The sequence below is a fragment of the Poecile atricapillus genome, chromosome 6 (assembly GCF_030490865.1).
Source record: "Poecile atricapillus isolate bPoeAtr1 chromosome 6, bPoeAtr1.hap1, whole genome shotgun sequence".
Classification (NCBI taxonomy): Eukaryota; Metazoa; Chordata; class Aves; order Passeriformes; family Paridae; genus Poecile; species Poecile atricapillus.
In genome coordinates this window covers 18,805,311-18,825,420 of record NC_081254.1, presented here as the reverse complement: position 1 = coordinate 18,825,420, position 20,110 = coordinate 18,805,311, and the positions used below count along the sequence as shown (strand labels likewise).

The 20,110-nt window shown below is 35.9% G+C and overlaps 1 protein-coding gene across 1 annotated transcript in view; it reads left to right on the top strand.

Moving 5' to 3' along the window:
• TM9SF3 (transmembrane 9 superfamily member 3) overlaps window positions 1-20,110 on the top strand; it is a 45,005-nt gene that overhangs the window by 12,144 nt on the left and 12,751 nt on the right. Inside the window, exons 3-9 of the mRNA XM_058841743.1 lie at window positions 2,430-2,552; window positions 7,314-7,474; window positions 9,614-9,691; window positions 10,609-10,740; window positions 11,257-11,423; window positions 13,790-13,884; window positions 15,757-15,887. Of these exons, the coding sequence (XP_058697726.1) occupies window positions 2,430-2,552; window positions 7,314-7,474; window positions 9,614-9,691; window positions 10,609-10,740; window positions 11,257-11,423; window positions 13,790-13,884; window positions 15,757-15,887 (887 nt within the window). The remainder of the gene's footprint in view (window positions 1-2,429; window positions 2,553-7,313; window positions 7,475-9,613; window positions 9,692-10,608; window positions 10,741-11,256; window positions 11,424-13,789; window positions 13,885-15,756; window positions 15,888-20,110) is intronic.

Below are 20,110 nucleotides of genomic sequence, written 5' to 3'. Positions count from 1 at the left end.
ATACACATCCAGCCATAACTTTGATTAGAATTCTCTAACATATGCAAAACCTTAGATCTGGTCAAGCTGTAATTAAGTAGACATCAGATTCCTCAGCCACCAAATTATGTTCTAAGCTTCTTTCATTTAATAATTTAACACAGTGGGTTTAAGCTTGACCACCTAATCCTGTCCTGTAACTAAACAAGAGCTTCAGCTGTTAGTGGCTGGAAAAAGGAGCACTTGTCTTCCTTCACTTGTTTTAAAGGGAGGTGAGAGGAACTGTACTGTGCAGTATGGCTGACATTATATTCCATATATGTAATGTCACGTCTGGGTTTTGCAGAGGTTGTTTCCAGTGATTCTGCTGGTGTTTTGTGTGTGTGCCTTGGAGCAGCTTGTAACACAGTTAATCCAGATTTGACTATACTCTCTCTGTGATGTCTTCTGGTATTCTGAATACTGGGAACAAGATGTGTAAAAATGGGTGAAGACAGGTTTTTTTGCGGCACGCTGCTATCTGCAGCCTTGTGTCAGTGCAGTTGTTTCACTTCAAATGATATTCCAAAGTCCATTTTTTCTAACAGCAGCAAACCTCGCTGTTTATATCCTAAAGCATTATATGTAGAATAGCTCATTTCAATTGGTAAAACAAACAAGTGGCAAATTCCACAGTATGAAAACCCATGGAGTAATTTCTAGAGTAGGTTATGGTCTAACCTACCTGTGCTGGTGCCACTGTGAACCCAAGTCACCTAAAGCCAGCCTGGCCCTCATGATACTTCTCCAAAACATGCTTCTTGCTTTGGCCCTGGGAAATGCTTTCTTTAACAGCCTCTATCAGTTTCTCTTTCGCCTGTATTAATTCATGGCTTGATCTGTGTGTTGAGCAATCCTTTGCGTCAAAAAATGTACTATTAGAAAGGTGTTATCTTTTATCTGAACATAGTATGACAGTGAAGTGACAAATATTTTGGAAAGAATCCCTACTTAACAAGAAATCCAGAAAATAATAATTCTGGGGTTTGTGAATTGGCACTTTTTTCCCCCTTTTAATTAATGTCAAGACAATTAAAAAAATCTGTTAAAATGAAAAAGTTCCAAGCAGAAGCATTTTGCGTGTGGAGGGAAGCATAGTCCAAAAATATAGGATCCAGCTCAGTAGAGGCATAAGTGCAAACTTGAGTTTGTACGTCTGTTTCTGCTGTCCTTTAATGGCTTCCTTCTCTTGAATGTACCAGTCAGTACTGGCCCTGAGAATGTTGTCTGTGCAAAGTCTTCTTGTTACATTTGGTGTACATTTGTTGACTTGAATGGTTTTGTTACTCTCTTTTTTCTCCAGAAAAAAAGTTTTGTTGATCAGGTATACATGGCATATTTTTATTTTTGTTGTTATCAGAGAAATTATGTTTTCTGTTAGAAATATTCTGCTTGCTGTGCTCTTTCTGTGCTAGTGATTTGATTTTCCTTTTAAGCTTTATATTGTAGTTAGTGTATCAAAGAATGTATGCTGAATTTTGATACAAATCAGAGCTGTACTTAGGGCATAAATTAATTTTATCTACTAAAATGGGTCCTCAATTCCAGTGATGACAAAAATATGAGAAGCTGGAATTCTTTACTTTTACTGTGTTTCACTATTTGTAGCATGAAAATGATTGCTAAGATGTAGATGAGGGAACTTGTCTCTGAATACATTGCTATCTGAAGTCTTGTAAATATGAGACCTTTTGTCTTTCTTCACTTGAAAAGGAGACATTAGGGAAGGAAACTGGGATGCAAAAGAATGGCTGCTAACAGTATAACTTAGGAATTGTAGGAGGGGAAGAATAACTTTCTGGCTGAAATAGGGGGATTTATTTTATTTGAAAATGCAGCTTCTTGCACATTCTTTGCATTATTCCTATTATTGTCTTCTCTCCTTTTTTTCTCTTTACTCTAATCGCTTTGTTTCTTCCTTAGTGGTAGTTTCTTCAAAATTGCTGAGAACTTTAAAAAGTTTTATGTTTTTTTACAGACGTTATTCCTAGTCTGTGAAGCTGATTATACTAAAATAGAGAGATAATGTTGTAAACAGTTTTAGGTATTTGTTAATAATTTCTTACCTCTTGTTAAAGTTAGAGAGATCTCATTATCTGTTCAGGTGAATCTGCCATCAGCTTTTGTACCTTAATTTAGTGGGGGTGAAGCAGCAAAAGGATACTGTGAAATCTTTCCTTAGTACAAGTCCAGTATGTGGGAAGCCTCTGCATGCAGAAGTGTAGATTTCTGAACACAGTCATGTGTTTGCTTTAATGGTTCCTTTTTAATTGTTCTTTTTGTTACCTACTTGAGGATAGCCAAGGGGGCTTGGAGACTTCAGCACTGTCCATTCCTCCATTTGCTTGGTTCACCTTCACTTTGAGCCAGCTCATTAATAAATCTTTAACTGTGCTTTAATTTTTTTGCAGATGATGTAATGCAGACTACTTACTGTGAAGTTGACTTGGACAAGGGAAGAAGAGATGCATTTGTGTATGCTATCAAAAATCACTATTGGTACCAGATGTATATTGATGACTTGCCAATATGGGGTGAGTGATGCTATGCATTAATGACTGGATTACACATACTCAAGTCCTGTGCTAGTGGGTTTCATGGAGTCATTTAATGACTAAACTTTGTTACAAGAATATGAATCTGACATGCAAGTCAAATTCAGAAGAAGATGAAATGAAGTAATAGAGGATGAAGTCTTAAGCTGCACTAGAGGAGGGTTAGGTTGAGCATTAGGAAGCACTTCTTCACAGAAGGGATGATTAGACTTTGGAATGGGCTGCCCAGGGAGGTGTCTAAGGAAAGACTGGATGTGTCACTCAGTGCCATGGTCTATTTGACGAGATGGTGTTGGGTCATAGGTTGTACTTGATGATCTCAGTGGTCTTTTCCAGCCTAATCAATTCTGTGTGAAATAAGTTGAAGGCTTATTGCATTGAAAGAACAGTAGGATGGCTGTACTACTGAAATACAAAAACAGTGAAAAGCTGTTTTGTTTCTCAAGCCCTGATTTAATAACTGTAAGTTCCTAGGTTTAAATCTGTTCAAATGTTCAAGTGAGTGGTAATTAGATATTTTACACATACGGTCCATGTTATTGTAATCATGAATAACATGTTTCATAAAATTATTTGAGAGTTGAAACTTTATTTTGCTACTTTTTTATTACGCATGCAAAAACTGTTTTGTTTACTTTTATGGTAATTCAGTAGCTGTTAACAGTGTTGCTTTGTAGTCTGTGTTTATATGGAGATTTATTTCACTTATTCATTTACAGTTCTCAAAATTTCTCTTGCTGAGTATTCTTAATCTGGGCCTAGAAGTGCTTGTGTCTTGAATAAAATTGTATCTTTATTGCCATTGTCTCCTAAGGTCTCTGTGTTTTGTTGCTCTCTCATAAACTGTGATCACATACCTAGTAAAGAGTGCTCTGCAGATTGCACTTTGCATTGATAGCAATCAACCAAACTGTCAAAGGCCTAATCTCCCTGTTGTAGATGTAAACTGAAAGGAAATGAAAAGCAGCCATAAAATGTTTTGGTAAGGTAAGGTCTTTGTTGCCTGTGTTCCGTGGAAGAGGTAAACCTGGCTAAACTAAAAAAAATCTCACACCACCTACAAAAATGCTGTTCAAGTCATGCAAGAAAAGTTCTTTGTTAGCTGGTATGAATACTGCTATCCATCATTCATTAATTTTGACAAAGGGTGGGTTTTTTTAGCTCTTTTTTACTTTAATTTGTTTTAGAAAATATCTGTCTGATGAGCATGGCAGAAATATTGACACTTTATTTATTTATTGTCTATCTGGTAGCCAGGAAGATCTGGGTTTTTTTTGGTTTTGCTTTGATGTATCTGTTTTTAGGAGATACCATTATAATGCCTGAAGAGAAGTAATTAATATTGATTTTGTTCTTTTCAGCTGATTTGCTTATTGTGTGTAATGGCTCTGTAGCTGGGCTTGGAGTAGACCAGAATTACTCTGTGGGGCCTTTACTGTACTAATTGTGCAATTGCTGGTAGGCTTTTTAAAAGCATGCATCAGTGACAGTTGTTGCTACAATACTTTTTATGGCTTTGGCCTTTCAGCAAAAGACCAGTGAATTATTTTTCTATACTAGTGGCAGGGATGTACCCTTTGAATTGCCCAAGGATGATGGATGCTAAGCTGACTGTTTTTGAATCCTATGAGGCTAACAAGTCTTGGAGGCTTTCTTTTTTAGGATTTATTTTTCTGGTCATGTTTCATCATCTAAAATGCCAAAGAACAAAAAATACCTACTAAATCTTATATACACTGACAACTTTTATGCTCTCAGATAAAAAAATCTGGTTTTCTGTGATTGCATTGTTTTTAATGTTTCCCAATAGTATGCTTTTTATGCACAAGAAGTCAGCTAGAAAATGTGTAGAATCTAGGTAGCATCTTTCTAAGATACTAGGAAGCTGCTTTTGATAGTTTGGAACCAGGATCTCAAGCTGTTCTGCAAAATAGGGGACTACAGGATCATAAGTACTGGTAATATTGTGTAAGGATATAATCTGACATCAGTTGTGAAAACAGGTGGTGCTAACAGTTTTGATCTGTGTCTCCTGCAGGTTAGGTAGAAGTAGCAGGACTGCAGATTGGTCAATATTAGCCTCAGTTTTATTCAGGAAAATTAATGAATTCTTGGTGGGAGGCTGAGAAAGGAGTGGATGCACCGGAACCAATCAGAGGTGTTTATCTGCAAGTCTGAATATTTTGGACCTTTGTGTTCCCAGTACAGTGGAGAAAACTGGGAATATACCTTATCTGTAATTGGTTTTCCTGTGTCTCTGTTCAACAACAGAAAGGTTTCAGGCTCTGAGTGCTGCTTAAAACTTAAAGCACTGAGACTTGTTGCAACTGAACAGTTTACGTACTTCTGTTATGAATATGACATGAATGATGCTGTACACATGGCTCTGCCAGCTTGCTGGTGCCTTTGAGTGTGTTGCATAAACTTCTCTAGTACCATGTAATGTGGTGGCAGGTAGAGAGGCTAAAGAAAGCAAATATCTTTTGCTTGATTGTCATTGCATAGCTGTAACTATTTCTAAATAGTTACTAAATTTCAGTAATTATAATGAAGAAAATCATTAGTACTATTTAAGATATGTGGGTGTAAGAAGTGAAGTAGTTATGGCATCTCTGAAATACTCTAAATACTGAGAAAGAGTTTTTTGGTTTCGTGAAGAAAATGTCTGGAACTGGTTACCCTCAGCTTGCATTGAAAATAGCTTTTTCTGAGTGACTTTTTTTGTTACTGTGTGAAGGTTATCATGTTGATCCATTTCATTTAGGTGGTCTGTCTTGAGAACCTTACTAGCCAGCCTGTATTGTATATACTGTGTGACCCAATATCCTGGTTTTTTCCATTGTTGCTTCACATCTTGTAGCTGTATTAAACCAAAATTTTGTTCCGTAAATGTAGATGGCTGGAGTCCTTTTTTAGTGCTAGCAAAAGAAAGTTCTCTCTTGAAGAATATAAAAGAAAAGGATTCAGATGGTGCTAATGTTTGCTGAGAATTCTAGGCAACTTCTCTTTGATTCTGTTCTTAGAGCAGACCATTCACTTCTCAGAGCTCATCCCAGATGAATTCATGTCACTCCTCCTGTCTCCTGGCAAACTTTGGTTAGGTTCATCCTTTATGTTCTTTGTGGTTTTCCACCTTGCTAAGGCTTACTGATATCAGACATATTCAGAAACATTAATTCTTAATTCACCCTAGAAGTCCTCAAAGTACCTGTAAGGAGTACTCTATTTTCAGTAAAGACTAGGCATAAATTAACCTTTCTTAACTGCTGATAACTGAAGGTAATGACATCAAACTGCTATTTGAGGGCTCTGGAAGATTTACACTATTTTGTAACCTGAAAAAGGCAAGCAGATCTTTTTAAGTGCATTCAGAAAAAAAATATTCCATTTAATATTTTTTCCTGAATTGATGTCCTACAGTGGAGAGAGACTAGGCTTGATTGTTTCAGGACATTCCCTAAGTATGTGAAGCACTGTGTTGTTAGTTCATTCCTTCAGTGAGTGATTGATCAGAATGTCCTTTAAGTAGTTTAGAGGTCTGTATTGTCATGGTTCTGGATTCTGCCATGGGAACAGATGGCATGGCAGGTGCCAGGCTGTATGGTAGAGGCACAAACTGGCACCTGTTTTGTGTAGATGGCATATACAAGGCAATCCTGACAGATGAGCATGAGAAAAAAACTTGACAGAAAAATACCACTTTGAAAATTAAAAAACACAGGTGATGCTCAAAGGCCCTTCCTTCATATGCCTGGTGCTTTGTGATAGCCTGTTCCATGTCCTTCACCTACTTGTTTTCCCATTCCCGTCATCCTTATGTGTCTTGAGTGCTGCTTTTTTGTCACTTCACATCTTTTACATCTTTTATGTGATCTTTGATCTTGACATCAAAGGTGACACTTACAGCCTGGGAACTTGTTGACTGTTAAACTTTTATCTGTTTTCACACAGCATAGCACAATCTCTGGAATTCTTCTGTAGCAGATGAGACATTTTGCACTAACTTACTGAAAATTAAGACCTTAATTGTAGAATGGTCTGGATAGTTTGAGTTGGCAGGGAGCATAAAGATCATCTTGTTCCAACCCCACCCCCTGCCCTGGGCAGGGACACCTTCCACTAGATCAAGTTGCACAGAGCTCAGTCCAGCCTGGCCTTGAACACTTTCAGAGGTGGTACAGCCACAGCTTCTCTTGGGCAACCTGTTCCAGTGTCTCACCACTCTCACAGTAAAGAATTTCTTTCTAATATAAAACCACATTTTTGGCAAGCATTGGAAACTTGTGCGCAAATGAAAGCAAAAAACATGCGTTGGGAAGTCAGCTAATGAGGATTACAGAGAGAAAGAGGAAGAACAATGAATGGACAGGTGTAAGATGGGAAATTATAGAGGTCTTGGCTAAGTTCTGTTAGGGAAAGTGAATCTCTGTTTAGCCAGTTATTTATCTGATAAGAATTGCAAATAAAAGTACAGGCACTGTTGTTGAGTCTTCTGCAGTGTTTGTAGCTGCATGGTTTTTCTTTTAGTGCCATTACAAAATGCTTCTTTCAGAGACCTATGGATTGAAAGTGGAATCCAGATATTGGAATAAAAGAGGAGCATAAGGTCTTCTGTGTTCTCTTTGTTTATGTTGCTTTTTTTAGCTGGCAAAACTTTTGTAATACATATTTTAAAAAAATAAATGCAAAATATTTGAAAAGCATACCTGTAATAGATGCTTACACTTGTTTCCTGTACAGGGATTGTTGGAGAAGCAGATGAAAATGGAGAAGATTATTACCTTTGGACTTACAAAAAGCTTGAAATTGGTTTCAATGGAAATAGAATTGTAGATGTCAATCTGACCAGTGAAGGAAAGGTGAAATTGGTACCAAACACAAAAATCCAGATGTCATATTCAGTAAGTAATTTGGTGATGGACCTGTAATAAGAAATTCTGCATGGTGAAATAGCTCAAAAATAGGTACTCGTATATTACAGTATGTACTGATATGTTGGGCTGTGTTAGAAGAAGATGCATCTTCACTCCTTCAATGATTTTGTCTTATTGCTAAAAAACTGTGTCAGTTTTATTAAAAACAAATGTAAAATTATGATTTTTTAAGTATTCCAATCAAACTGGATCTTCTATAATGTGCAGAAAAGTGTTTTAGTGGGAAAGGAAGATACCCTGAAAGGATGGAGACTAGATGTAAAGAGGACTTATGAGTAGGTGTACATCATCTTCATGTTTAGACTTCTGATGTTGGTATCATAGGTTTGAACTGGATTCTGAGCTAGGATAAGAACCCACTGTAAGCCTTTATGCAAACAGTTAGTATCAAAATTTACTTTGTTTTGCAATTCCAATAGAAATTTATTATTTACATGATAAATAAGATTTTAAGTTTCTTTTTTCTGAAGCTCTCTGCTGTTGAGTTGCTGTGATAAAAGCTAATGAGTAAACAATGCTTGCTGATTGAGACAAATTAATTTTTTCAGTTTTCCTCTTTATTTAATTGATGTTACTTAAATGAAGTGATGGTTCACTTGCCATGTTCAACACATTTGTATAGTGAAACCATTTTTTAATGCATTGCTTTTCTTCCATGCATTAGCAGTGGATGTCAGCATAGGATTTTATTTCAGAGAATATTCTTGCCACAAGTACATTTCTCCTGGGCTGAATAAGTTGTATAGTTTGAAGTGTAGATAACTGGGTTTTGTATGTGCTTTTTAGAATTACATTCACACTAATTTCCCTATTTTTGCTGCAAAACGGATAGTAGAAATTTCAGAATTTGCAATTTCAAATTCTGCCAGCATTGTGAAGTCCATTTGCTCTATATTTTAAGTTGGACAGATTTGAGCCAGTAATGAAAATAATATAAGATATTCCCTTCAAATTTTTTAGTGTACAAAGGTAAATTCTTTTGGCACCACTGGGCAATTGCTGGGCTGGCCTGTGTGTGGTGTTTAATTCACAAATTGTCACTGATGGATTTGTTCTAAGTTGTGCTTCATAGTGGCAGATGCTCTAATGAGACATGTATCTGCTTGAAACCATTTTGAAAGCTACTAATGTTTTGAGCTATTAATCTTGAACAAGGTTGTAATTTGAACTGAGGAACATTAGTATCAAACCTCAAAGTGAGTAGTGCTGGCATCTAGGGGTTTTTATATGTCTCAGAACTGTGGTGAGTGGAATATTCATTCTACATTTATATGCTTTTTTCTATACTCAGTAGGACAGCGGCTTTTGGAAGGGATAGTTCCTTCTCATGTATTTTAAAATAGATATGTGCAAGGGGCTGCATTCATTTCAGTATCACTAAAAATCCTGATAATTTTTGGCATGCTTTTGCACAAAGGTTTTTAGGTAGGCTTGTATTTAGTTTGTAAAATTATTTTAATTTTAATTTTTAAATTAATTCTTGCAAAAATTCTCAAAAATACTTTGTACTACCATATTAGCACCATATAGTTCATTAATGCAATTATATTTTCCAAATCCAAACCAGTCCTCTCTGCAGCTGGTGGAGAACTGACAGTAATGTGCTTACTGTTACCCTGTGATAGTCTGTCCATAAACACATACTTTTCCTGTTGATTTCAGAGTCATTTATTGGCAATTGACATGTCTAGATTCATAGTAATTATGTGTGTATATATATATATATTATATATATATATATATATATAAAATATAGATTCTATAATCATGAAAAAGGTTTGTTGTATTTGACAGCTACAAATTGTATCTTTGGTTAGCCTCACAGCAGAGAGCGAGAACTGAGGCAGTGCAAGACTGATTCTTCCTTGTTCTTAAACATAAGCATTGGACAAGATTAGATCCATGAGGCAAGGTGATGTTCATTCTATGCCTGACCTGGATGCCAGTCTTTAAAAACATCATTCCATGTTTTTTTGCCAAACTCCATTCATATTGAAGAAAACTTCTAAAATGGATGATTTTTAATATGTGTTCTGGGTTTCTGCATGTGAGTATAGCTAAAAATACTGTAAGGAGCTTTTGAAATAGAAATATTTCTCTCTTCAGGTGAAATGGAAGAAATCAGATGTGAAGTTTGAAGACCGATTTGACAAGTATCTTGACCCATCTTTCTTTCAGCACAGAGTATGTATTGTTCTAAGACAGCCTTATATTACATCCCTTTAAAATGGTTGCATTAGTTTAGATGTCATGCAATTTTTTGATTATGCCTTTGAATTTTCAGATTTTCTAGGTGTTCTGGGACAATAAAGCAGGGAGGTCTGACTGTTGTTTAGGTGGTAGTGCTGCTGCTAAAATAGGATGGCTCCATTTTTTTAGAGGGCTTCAATAAATACCCAGGCAAGCTTCAGGTCTGCAGAAAATACAGGGTAGTTCAAGAAAATACATTCAGGTGACCAGAAGCAATGAAACTTCAGGGACACGACTGTGCAACTGTGTAAGCTGAATTAGTGCAGTTAGCCATAGACTTCTTTCTGAAGTAAATGCAGAGCAAAAAGCATTAGCCTAAACCAGTTGGCACTACCAGTTGTGTTTAAATCTGAGGTTGTAATCTCCTTAAGGACAGTGTACTGAGCTGTCTACTTTCTGAAAGTAGAGACTTTGTGTTCTGTTTGGAGCTCAGTGAAAACCAGAAGGATATGCTTTTGAGAGCAAAAATAATGCTGCTGCACATTTTGATCCTCTGTAAAGCAATAATTCCTTTGGCTTTGCTACTTAAACCTCTTCTTTAGGAAGGCAGCAGTACATCCTGTTGCCTTTTGCTTACCAAGGGAGTGTACACAGCCAGTTGTTCAAACTTTGCTGCTGCTTAAACTAACTTTGTCCTGAGCAAGGCTGGCTGTTAAAAAGGTTTATGTATGGAGTTTCATGGGCCAGTTTTAGTGTCGCTTTCTAAAAATGTGGTGTTAGTTACAATAGGGTTTATTGTTACTTAGCTAATGCTGACAAGCTATCCTTGTAGGCAACAAGTTATCCTTCTTGGAACAATTTGAAACACATTTACAGTTCTGAACCTTATTGGGTGTGTTTTCTTTTTCTAGATTCACTGGTTTTCAATTTTCAATTCCTTTATGATGGTGATCTTTCTGGTTGGCCTGGTGTCTATGATATTAATGAGAACTTTGCGAAAAGATTATGCAAGATACAGCAAGGAGGAAGAAATGGATGATATGGTAAGATCTGCATTCACGCTTTAAAATCTCTTTTTAGGGCTTATTGTTTTCCTGTCATACATTCATTGTGTTAGCAACTCTGAATGGCTTTCTTCAGTTGGACAGAAAATGCCTTTTGTGTGTCTTGAAAGTGTTAATGGTTTCTTTATAACATGCTTTTAGGTTGCAACTGAAAAATCTCTGTAGTCACTGTGTTAACATTCATATCCAACCTTAGGATAAACTTAGGACTTTGTAGTAGAAGCCTGATGTACTCCTAAGCACCTCAGAGGCTTTAGGGACAGGGAGGGATTCTAGATTTTATTGTGTTGTACATTCAGGTAGTAATTTGTTGTTGTCTTCCATAAGCATCTGAAAAGTAAACTTTTCTGTTAGATTTGATGCATTCAGAAGAGAAGACACACTTCACTTGAAGTTTGCTTTATTAAATCAGACCTTTTGTTTTTTATGTAGCTTGTGTGTTTGTCTTTAATTGTCATGACTAGACTTAAAATTTGTTGTTGTTGTTGTTCCCAGGACAGAGATCTAGGTGATGAGTATGGGTGGAAGCAGGTCCATGGAGATGTGTTTAGACCATCCAGTCATCCTCTAATATTTTCATCGCTTATTGGTTCTGGCTGTCAAATTTTTGCTGTGTCTCTTATAGTCATTATTGTTGCAATGATAGAAGATTTATACACAGAGTAAGTATAATTGTGCCATGTCTTCCATATATAAATGTTTAAGTGAACAAATTAATTACAAAAATTATCGTTCTAACTGGCCTGAAAAAAGTGTTTGAGAGACTTTAGTTGTATTCTGTAGATCAGATGTAGTATTAACAAGTGCTCTTTTAATTTGTAATGAAACATTTTTCTATTGTTATCACATTAGTCAGTCTCCTTTAATTTTCTCTTGTAGTGCTTGCTTTTTGAATGATTTATTAGGAAACTAGGTTGACGTTCTGCAGAATCATTAGTAGATAATATGGGAAATACACGTATCCAAAGTTACACATTTCACTCCTGGTTTCATCCAGAGTAACAAGGTGTTAGTATATTTCTGACCCTCTTTCCTCACCATGTCCTGTGAAGACTGAAATAAGAGTGTGCTCTGTTGTGAATAGTCCTGTTTTCTGCTGACAAGTCAGTATTAAGTCAGTCTTATCACAAGTCTGCTTGGGAATGAAAATGTAATTACTTAAGTTCTTTTGAACACGTAATGCTCAGCCTGTGTTGATGTCAAATCCCAATAAACAGGTGGGTTGTGGTCCTGACTGGAAAGAATCAATTTAAAAAAAATAAATAATATTCAAGTTTAAATTTAACACACTACATGTGGTTCAGCTGTTTTCTTCCTGTACTTCTTAATTTGATTGAGATTTTTGGGTTACTGGGTGAGCTTCATCTGTTTCCGTAGTGATTGTATTTTGGGTGTTGGAGGGCATTATTGGCTTGTGTTTTGGGTTTTTTACAAGTGATTTGTTTTAAGCAGTGACTAAAACTTTCATCTGTGAATATCACTTGTAACTTTTTTTAACAAGTTGTAATACTTCTAATGTGCCACTAGAGAGAACTCTTGCTTTTCAATTTAGTGGCTTTTTAATGGTGTGTTTAAAAAGCCACTCTGTAGTACCAGAATCTTGGCATATTTTCATTTTTCATAGGGTGTTATTCCCCTCCTTGTGCCTCATGGTTATATTTCTAGGTATATATACACACTTTTAATTGTGTAGCATGTCAGCCCTTTAGAGGACAGAATTAAATCATTTCTGAATGTATGTGCCCTGTAGGGAAGCTGTAAGTTAGTCATGTCAGTTGTAAAACGTATCAGAACAGTCTTTTTTGAAAAGATATGTACCCTTAGTCTTTTATTGCAATAGGCCTTTCTGTCACTTTCAAAGTGAATTTAATTCTGGGTGCGTAGTGGAACAATTGACCAAATGTGGTGCAGACAATTCTTATGTTTAGGAAAATAGAACCAGGTCTGGTGTTTTTACTGGTAGCCTGGATTTACACAGTGGCAGTGCCATTTCAGACTGTGCCTGCTCTTGGGGGTTTTGCATGTGTTTCTAAATTGTCTTAAGTTACAAGAAATTTTTAAAAAACTAATTTTGGCAAAAGAGTCTTTCAGTGTGTGTGACCAGCAGGTATATTTGCTTTGGTGGTGCAGTCATGGAAGCTTAAGTGCTAAAGATTGCTTCTTTGAATGCAATTTCCTTTTGAATTTCCTCAAAAACCAAAATGGCAGTAACTAGAATCTCTCAGAGCAGCTAATTTGAAGAAAGTACAGTAAGTCAGCTGAAAACCTACTGCTGTTTGCTGTCAAAGAATATCAGAGGGATGTGGAGAAACAACTCCATTAATGAATAACATTTATATCTTCCTATTCTTAGATATGATCTTTTAAAATACATTTGGAAATGGCTTCTTTGATTTAAAATTATTAGCTTTGATGTAAAATTTCAGAAAAATTATGCCAAAATTAGTAGTCCAGGATTTAATGGGGTGACATTTAAAAATTACTAAGCTCTTCTGATTGCACTACTTAATGCTGATTTGTGACTTCATTATGGTATTTATAGTTTCGAAATCTAATTTTCTGCCAGATGAACACTTTCGATCTTAAAAGTTAATTTCTGGAGATGGCAGAAACATTATTCACAATCTTAGTGTATTTTTGTTAATACTGGCCTTTTGACATTTTATCTGCAGTTGAATCTTACACTTAATGTATGTCATGTAAACAGTTGTTTATGCAAAAAGTATACACATCCGAATGTCAGAGTATATTTATCAGAGGTGAGATTCTGTACTCCAGTTAAAATAGATGCACGTTAGAAAATAATGCAGTACGTCAAAACTCTCTTTCCTACATTGAATTAGACTTGGCCAAAGCCTTGTATACAAACAGTTCTCATTCTTATGCAGATTTTACAGTTTAAGCATGTCTAAATATTTGTATTGCTTAAAAACGTTAAATAACTGCTTCTGCTAAAAATACAGGGGTTTTTTTGCTCTAATCCTGTTTGGTTTTGTATTTCACTTATCAAAAACATCCCTTCTTGTAGGAGAGGATCAATGCTTAGTACAGCTATATTTGTTTATGCTGCAACATCGCCAGTGAATGGATATTTTGGAGGAAGCCTTTATGCTAGACAAGGAGGTAAATTGTTTTCATGTTTCAGCATTTTCACTGCATTGTTAAATGGAGAAGTTATTATATTCTGATTTACAGCAATGTAGAAGTAGCTTCATGGACTTAGACGGAATTCATTAGATTCCTAATAAACAGAAAATATTTTGAGTATATTTAACTTTCATATTATCTACTCAGTCAGTACTGCCTACGCTTTCTAAAAAGGTAACTGAAGTCTTAGGTTAGTTTAAAAGAGCTAAAGAACTGTTAACAGTTGTGACTTCTGAATTGCTTGTTATACTCTTGTGTATAATTTTTGGCTCATGACATGCACAGAATATAATAGCCTTTCCCTTTTGTTTAACATGTTAAACAGCTCACATCACCTTCTCCAGACAACTCCTAAATGGTCCTCTTCTGTACATACTAGTGGGGATGTTAGGCTAACACAAAAAGGATAACTATAGATTATTTACCAGGCCATTAATTGCAGATGGGGAGAACTGTTGATATCATCTTTTAAAAAAAGTTGTTCTATTTTCCAGTATATGCTTTACTTTGTACTTAGCAAATCAAAATGAGCATCAGTAGAGAGCAGAAGCCAAATAAAATTGACAGAAGATTTGAACAGACTGTCTTCAAATGCTCCTCACTATGCCTCTGAGTTAGAACCAGTTAGATTCTTGCAGTGCACTAGCTTCATCCATTCCCTATGCTGCAATAAAAGAATAATCAATATCTGTTATTTTCTAGAGTGCTTAGAAAAAATAATTCTGGTAAGTTCACAAAAAAAAAATCTGTATCTTTTTAGCATGATATACAGGTTAGTGTTCAATCTCAACTTCGAGTTTGGAGGTTAGAAGTTTATCCTCATGTGGCTTGTTTATAAACCTAGTAATTTGTACCAAAACCAATCTAGTTAGAAAAGGGTTGCTGTGCTGTAATGTATTGTGCTCTATAGTTGAGCCAGATACGCTTTTTTTTTACAGGTAAACATATATCAAACTGTGAAATTCTGATTATGTTGGCTTGTGGTGAAAATACATATGATTGTCTTGAAAAAATATGCTTTTTTAAATTCTTTTTATTTACTGCATATTAATATCATGGTGTATAAATATAGGCAGTATTTAAGAGCATAAAAAGTACAGGGAAGATATCTACAGATAGGGAAAAGTTTTAAGGTATTGCCCAAAAGGATTTCTTTGAGCTCCTCAGGGAGCTCTAAACTTAGTAATAACAGCTAACAAGTGTTCTGTTCCCTTGATGCTTAGAGTTTAGAAATCACTTTCTTTCTACCTTTTCTGCTGTTGAAGATGTCAAGAGTCCATTTACCATATGGTAAATGCTGTGGCATTTTGCTTTCTACCAGAGATGGCCATTTCCTTAATGCATCCTGAATGTGTGTAATCAGCTTGGTTGGATCAAGCCAAGCCAGAGCAGCTGTACTGCTGAGTTGTCCTGGGAGCAGTGCTGAGCTCTCCTGCGCTCTCAGGGTGGGAGCAGGTTCTGCACAGGGCCAGCTCTGCTGTCTCTGTCTCATCTCATCTGCAGCTACATCCACCCTTAGGTTTCACACCCTGGGTTCTTTGTTCAGCTTAGTCAGCATGTGCTGTTCTTCAGCTGAAAGGTTCTCATGCTGTGTCCCTTTTCTTGTCTTTTCACCTGGCCCACTAAAGAGATTAATGTGCTGAACCTTGTGAGTTACCAGGAGTCAGATAAAACTTAGTTTGCTCTTAGCTCTTGTGCTGATGTAGTATGTTGTTACTTATTTCTTTCACTTTTTGTGGGAGAAGCAGCCAAACATGTAAATTCTGGAGTGCTTGCTAATAATTTTTTTTTTAAAAAAAAAAAAAAAGCTGTATCTGACCAGTCCCATTGAAATGTCCCTTCTTACAGGAAGGCGATGGATAAAGCAGATGTTCATTGGAGCCTTCCTAATTCCAGCAATGGTGTGTGGAACTGCCTTCTTCATCAACTTCATTGCCATCTATTACCATGCTTCAAGAGCTATACCCTTTGCAACCATGGTGAGTTGTTTTATTGGAAAGTATAAACTCCACAGTACACACAGAAAAATTAGATTTATTTTTTTTTTAATCTAAATACATTCGTAAGTAGTAGCTTTTTCTAATGAGAAATTTGTCATGGGACGGGGTTAAGGTGCTTCAAGTATAATTTATTTTAATCACGAAAACAATAGCTGCTGGATGCCAAAACCAGTCCTATCTCTGCTTAAAGTGACACTTTTGCTTTGTATTTAAGCATAGCATTTTAACAATGTGGAAAGTGATCAACCTGAATTTCCTTCTGGATGGCCAGTGCAAAATTAAATACAAAGGGATTCCAAGTGAAAGATACTTCTAAGCTGTTGCAATCAAGCAAAAAAATAAAAATAAATGATCAGGCAACAATATTAGATAAGACATTCTGAGCAAATCTGTCTTTACGAAAATGATTCAATCCTTTCACTTTGTTTAGTGTTATTTATTGTCCAGTTATGGTCTTGTGTCTGTACATTTACCCCCTCACTTGAAAAACTATGCTTGTTGTAGTACTTTTTCATTTAGTCATGATGACATTGTCTATTTCCATTGTCAAGATTTTGTTTGTGTTGGTCCCTTTCAAGCAACCTCAAAAAATGCTGTGAATAAAATGTAGGAAATAATCACTTGCCACTTGGGCAGAATTTCTTTTTGAACTTGTAAGGGCTAGTGTTTTAAAATATAATTTTTCTGAAATACACACCATAAAGTTGCTTTTTCTAATTTTGTGCAATAGCACTGTTAACTTAAAAGAATATCTTAATACAGGAAGTCTTGTTTTCTTTTCAGTAATATCTGTAGCAAACCTTGGAATTTAACATCTTTTATAGATTTCTTCTTTGCATATCAGTTTCTGTGATTTGTTAGGTTGTTCAAATAATTCAGAGACATTCAAGTAGCCTTGGATTTCTTTCTTAGTTTAAATCTACCACAAAATGAAGCTTAGTACCAGAAGTTTATGTCTTAGATATTGTATTATTTGGGTTTATGGTGGAAATTCAGTATGTGACTGAAAATACTTCTAAGGAATACATTGTTAATGAATGAATGTGGTAGAGATGATAAATGCTAACAAGAGAGACAATTCTTAGTTTCAGGCAAAGACTTTCAATAATTTTTTACTGATGGAGGAGTCAACCTGTGTACATTGCTGGTTCTAGTCACCTCCTTATTAGCAGTATTTTCAAAGCATGCATAAATACCAGCTTTTTACATTGAATTCATTTTTATAAAACCACTAAATGTAATATAAAGCTAAACATGTTTATAAACTCTTCACTTATTTTTTCTGGTTTTCTTCTTTTAGAAATTAGATTAAAATTCTATCTTTGAATATGTTTGTGTCAGTTGGTCAGTGTCCCAAAGCAATATTGTGGTGCTTTTAATTTTCTACTCTAGCATCCATATACAATACTGTCATAAAAGTTTACAGTGTTGATCTTTGATATGTGCAAAGAGACTCTGTTTTACTGCTAAGCAAGCAGTTATGGCATCTCATTTCTCACTCGTATTCTCATTTGGAGGCCAGGAATGCTGAGGGAAGGCGATTCCACATGTGCTGAAGTTTGTCTTGTGAATTTGTTCAACTGATTTGTATTTTAAGACCACAGGCACGTGTATGGAAAAGCAAATGGATATATAAATCTTCAGGGTGCACTTCATCAGGATGTTAGGACTCTGTACACACAGTGATTTTAATGTTTGCAAGGTTTTATGAAAGCATTTGAATCATTGTGACTGTGGCAATAAAACTTAAGTGGAGTTAGCAGGTTATGAATCGGAAACTTCATCAGAATGAGCAACGCTCTAATGACTTCAAATCAACAAGCTGGTTTGTAGAAGGAAATGGAAATTTTTTGCAATTACCATGTTATGCCTCAGGTTGAAGTCCCCAGGAGCCCTCTGGCTTTATGGATGAGATCCCTTTGTGTCTTTCCACCTCTGTTTTCAATGTAAAGAAGCTTCCAGAACTGTCTAATGTAAATTTGCTGCTTTCTTGGGGAAATAAAACCTCTGCCACCTAAATGTACTAGAACACAGAAATAACTTCCTTTACCCTGGCATGTTTTGAAACCACCCTCCTTGATTTAAATTGTTGGCAAGTATTGCCCCTTCATCTTGTCCGCTGTAAATCTGGAAAAAGCAGAAATTGAGTTGCTGAAAAAAGTTCCTTAGCTAAAAGGTTGCTAAGAGACTATTCTTAAACATGTCATCCTGTACTTTGCCAGTTTTGCATTGCCACTTCCCAGTGAAGTATGTAAGTAGTCTTTGTGACTTAATTCTTCTCTCCAGAGGAATTTTCCTGTGGAATTTAGGCAAGGGCAGCTGGTAGAATCAAATCCAGAACATCCAAATTAACACCTATCTTTCACCTACCTGGTGTCTGCTTTTCTACACTTTGTCTTGAAGTCCTCAAGTTGATTGGGCTCTTCAGGACCTTCATGCATCTCATTGTAATCTGTTTTGAACTTGAAAACTTCATTCAGCTTGTATAACTCATTCCTGGTGTCTGGGATCTCCTTGAAGATGTGGCAGAGCCTGGGAATATGCAAAGCTTGTTTCTGAAATGATTCTTCAGTCTTGGGACTCTGCCCTTAGCCCTTTTAGATAAACTTGCAAGCTGTCTTACCTATGGAATGACAAATGTTCTGCAGTGTAGTAAGCAATGAGCATGAACAAAGGCTTAATCTCTTCCTTGGAGTAGCTTTCAGCTGCCCTTCCCTTCAGAATGATATCAAGAATGTGACAGATTTTGTTCAAATATGAGACCTTTTTAAAACTTAATGCATTAAAGCTTTTAACTCCCAGAGCATATGAAAGAGAGAAAATCTCTGTTTTTTTCACTCATCCCTTCACCTTTATGGAAATGCAATGGGTACTGTTCAATTATTCATGCCTTTAGAGTCCAAATTTGATTTTTTGGTGTATTTTGTTTATTATGTCCTCTTACTGGTGAACATTGAGTTCTGAAGTTGTTATATATCTTGGCGTACTTTTGCTTGATGTTTGTCAGTCTTTCTAGTATATTTAACATTCATCTTCATATTTTTTATGTTTGTATTATGTGTAAAAAGTGGAGCGTGGAAGATTTAAGAAGAATTTTAAATAATGGCATGTGACATCACTTCATAATATGTTTGAGGAGTATGGTATACTAATTCTGTGCAGAATTTCTATAGAGTACAGCATGATTGAATTTGAAGGGATTTGAAGGGACCGTTTTAATTCTGGCATTTTATAAGTTGTGACTGCTTACATTCTTCTGTGAGTGATGCATAATTTAAAGATTTCCATTAAGGTTACTGTGACTAATGTAATATTCGGACTGCAAAATCTATGCAGCCTCTACTAACTGTTTCAAGATTTATCATTTTTGTTTTGTTTGAACAGTAGGTTCCTTTGGGGCTAAGGTTTCCAGTGTGCATTTTTAATGATTTAATTAAATAAGGTTAAGCACAGTGTATTTCTCTTGGGGTTTAGACCCTATTGTTTGCATATTTTGTACCTTGTTTTGAAAAGGAAAAAGTATGTCCTCCAACAGATAGCTTAATCCAAGCTGCAGCTTTCCCTGACCGCTTTGAGTTGATATGAGTATTGACTGCCACTAAAAAAAGAAGGCCTGGTAGTGCCAATGATTTTCATGCCTTGAGCCAGATAAAGAAATATACCTGGCTAAAAATAGGAAAAAAATCCTGTTATACATGCATTCAGCAGGGTGCTTCCTCAGTTGCTTGAAAGTGACTGTGGAACCCTTGGTCAAACTCCTTTGTTTTGCTAAAAATAGCCACAGCTTAATTCTTCTGCCTGCATTTTCAACAATTCAATTTATTACCCAAAGCAACATTCTAGATTAACAAATTAGTTGTACTAAAACTAATAACTCTTTATTTTAAACCATTCCATTCCATTCCATTCCATTCCATTCCATTCCATTCCATTCCATTCCATTCCATTCCATTCCATTCCATTCCATTCCATTCCATTCCATTCCATTCCATTCCATTCCTTGTAATGTTTGGACAATGTGCAGAAAACTGTTGCATTATACAAATTTAGTAACCACTCTATGGGAGGGAGTCTCATGACTAAGAGTGCATTTTTGTAGCTGACAGGGAAGATCAAGCTGCTGCTTTGACAGTTAATTTGTATTGCTTTTCTTCCCTGTGCATTAAGCAGACATGGCACCATAGCCTGCCAGTAGCTGTTTA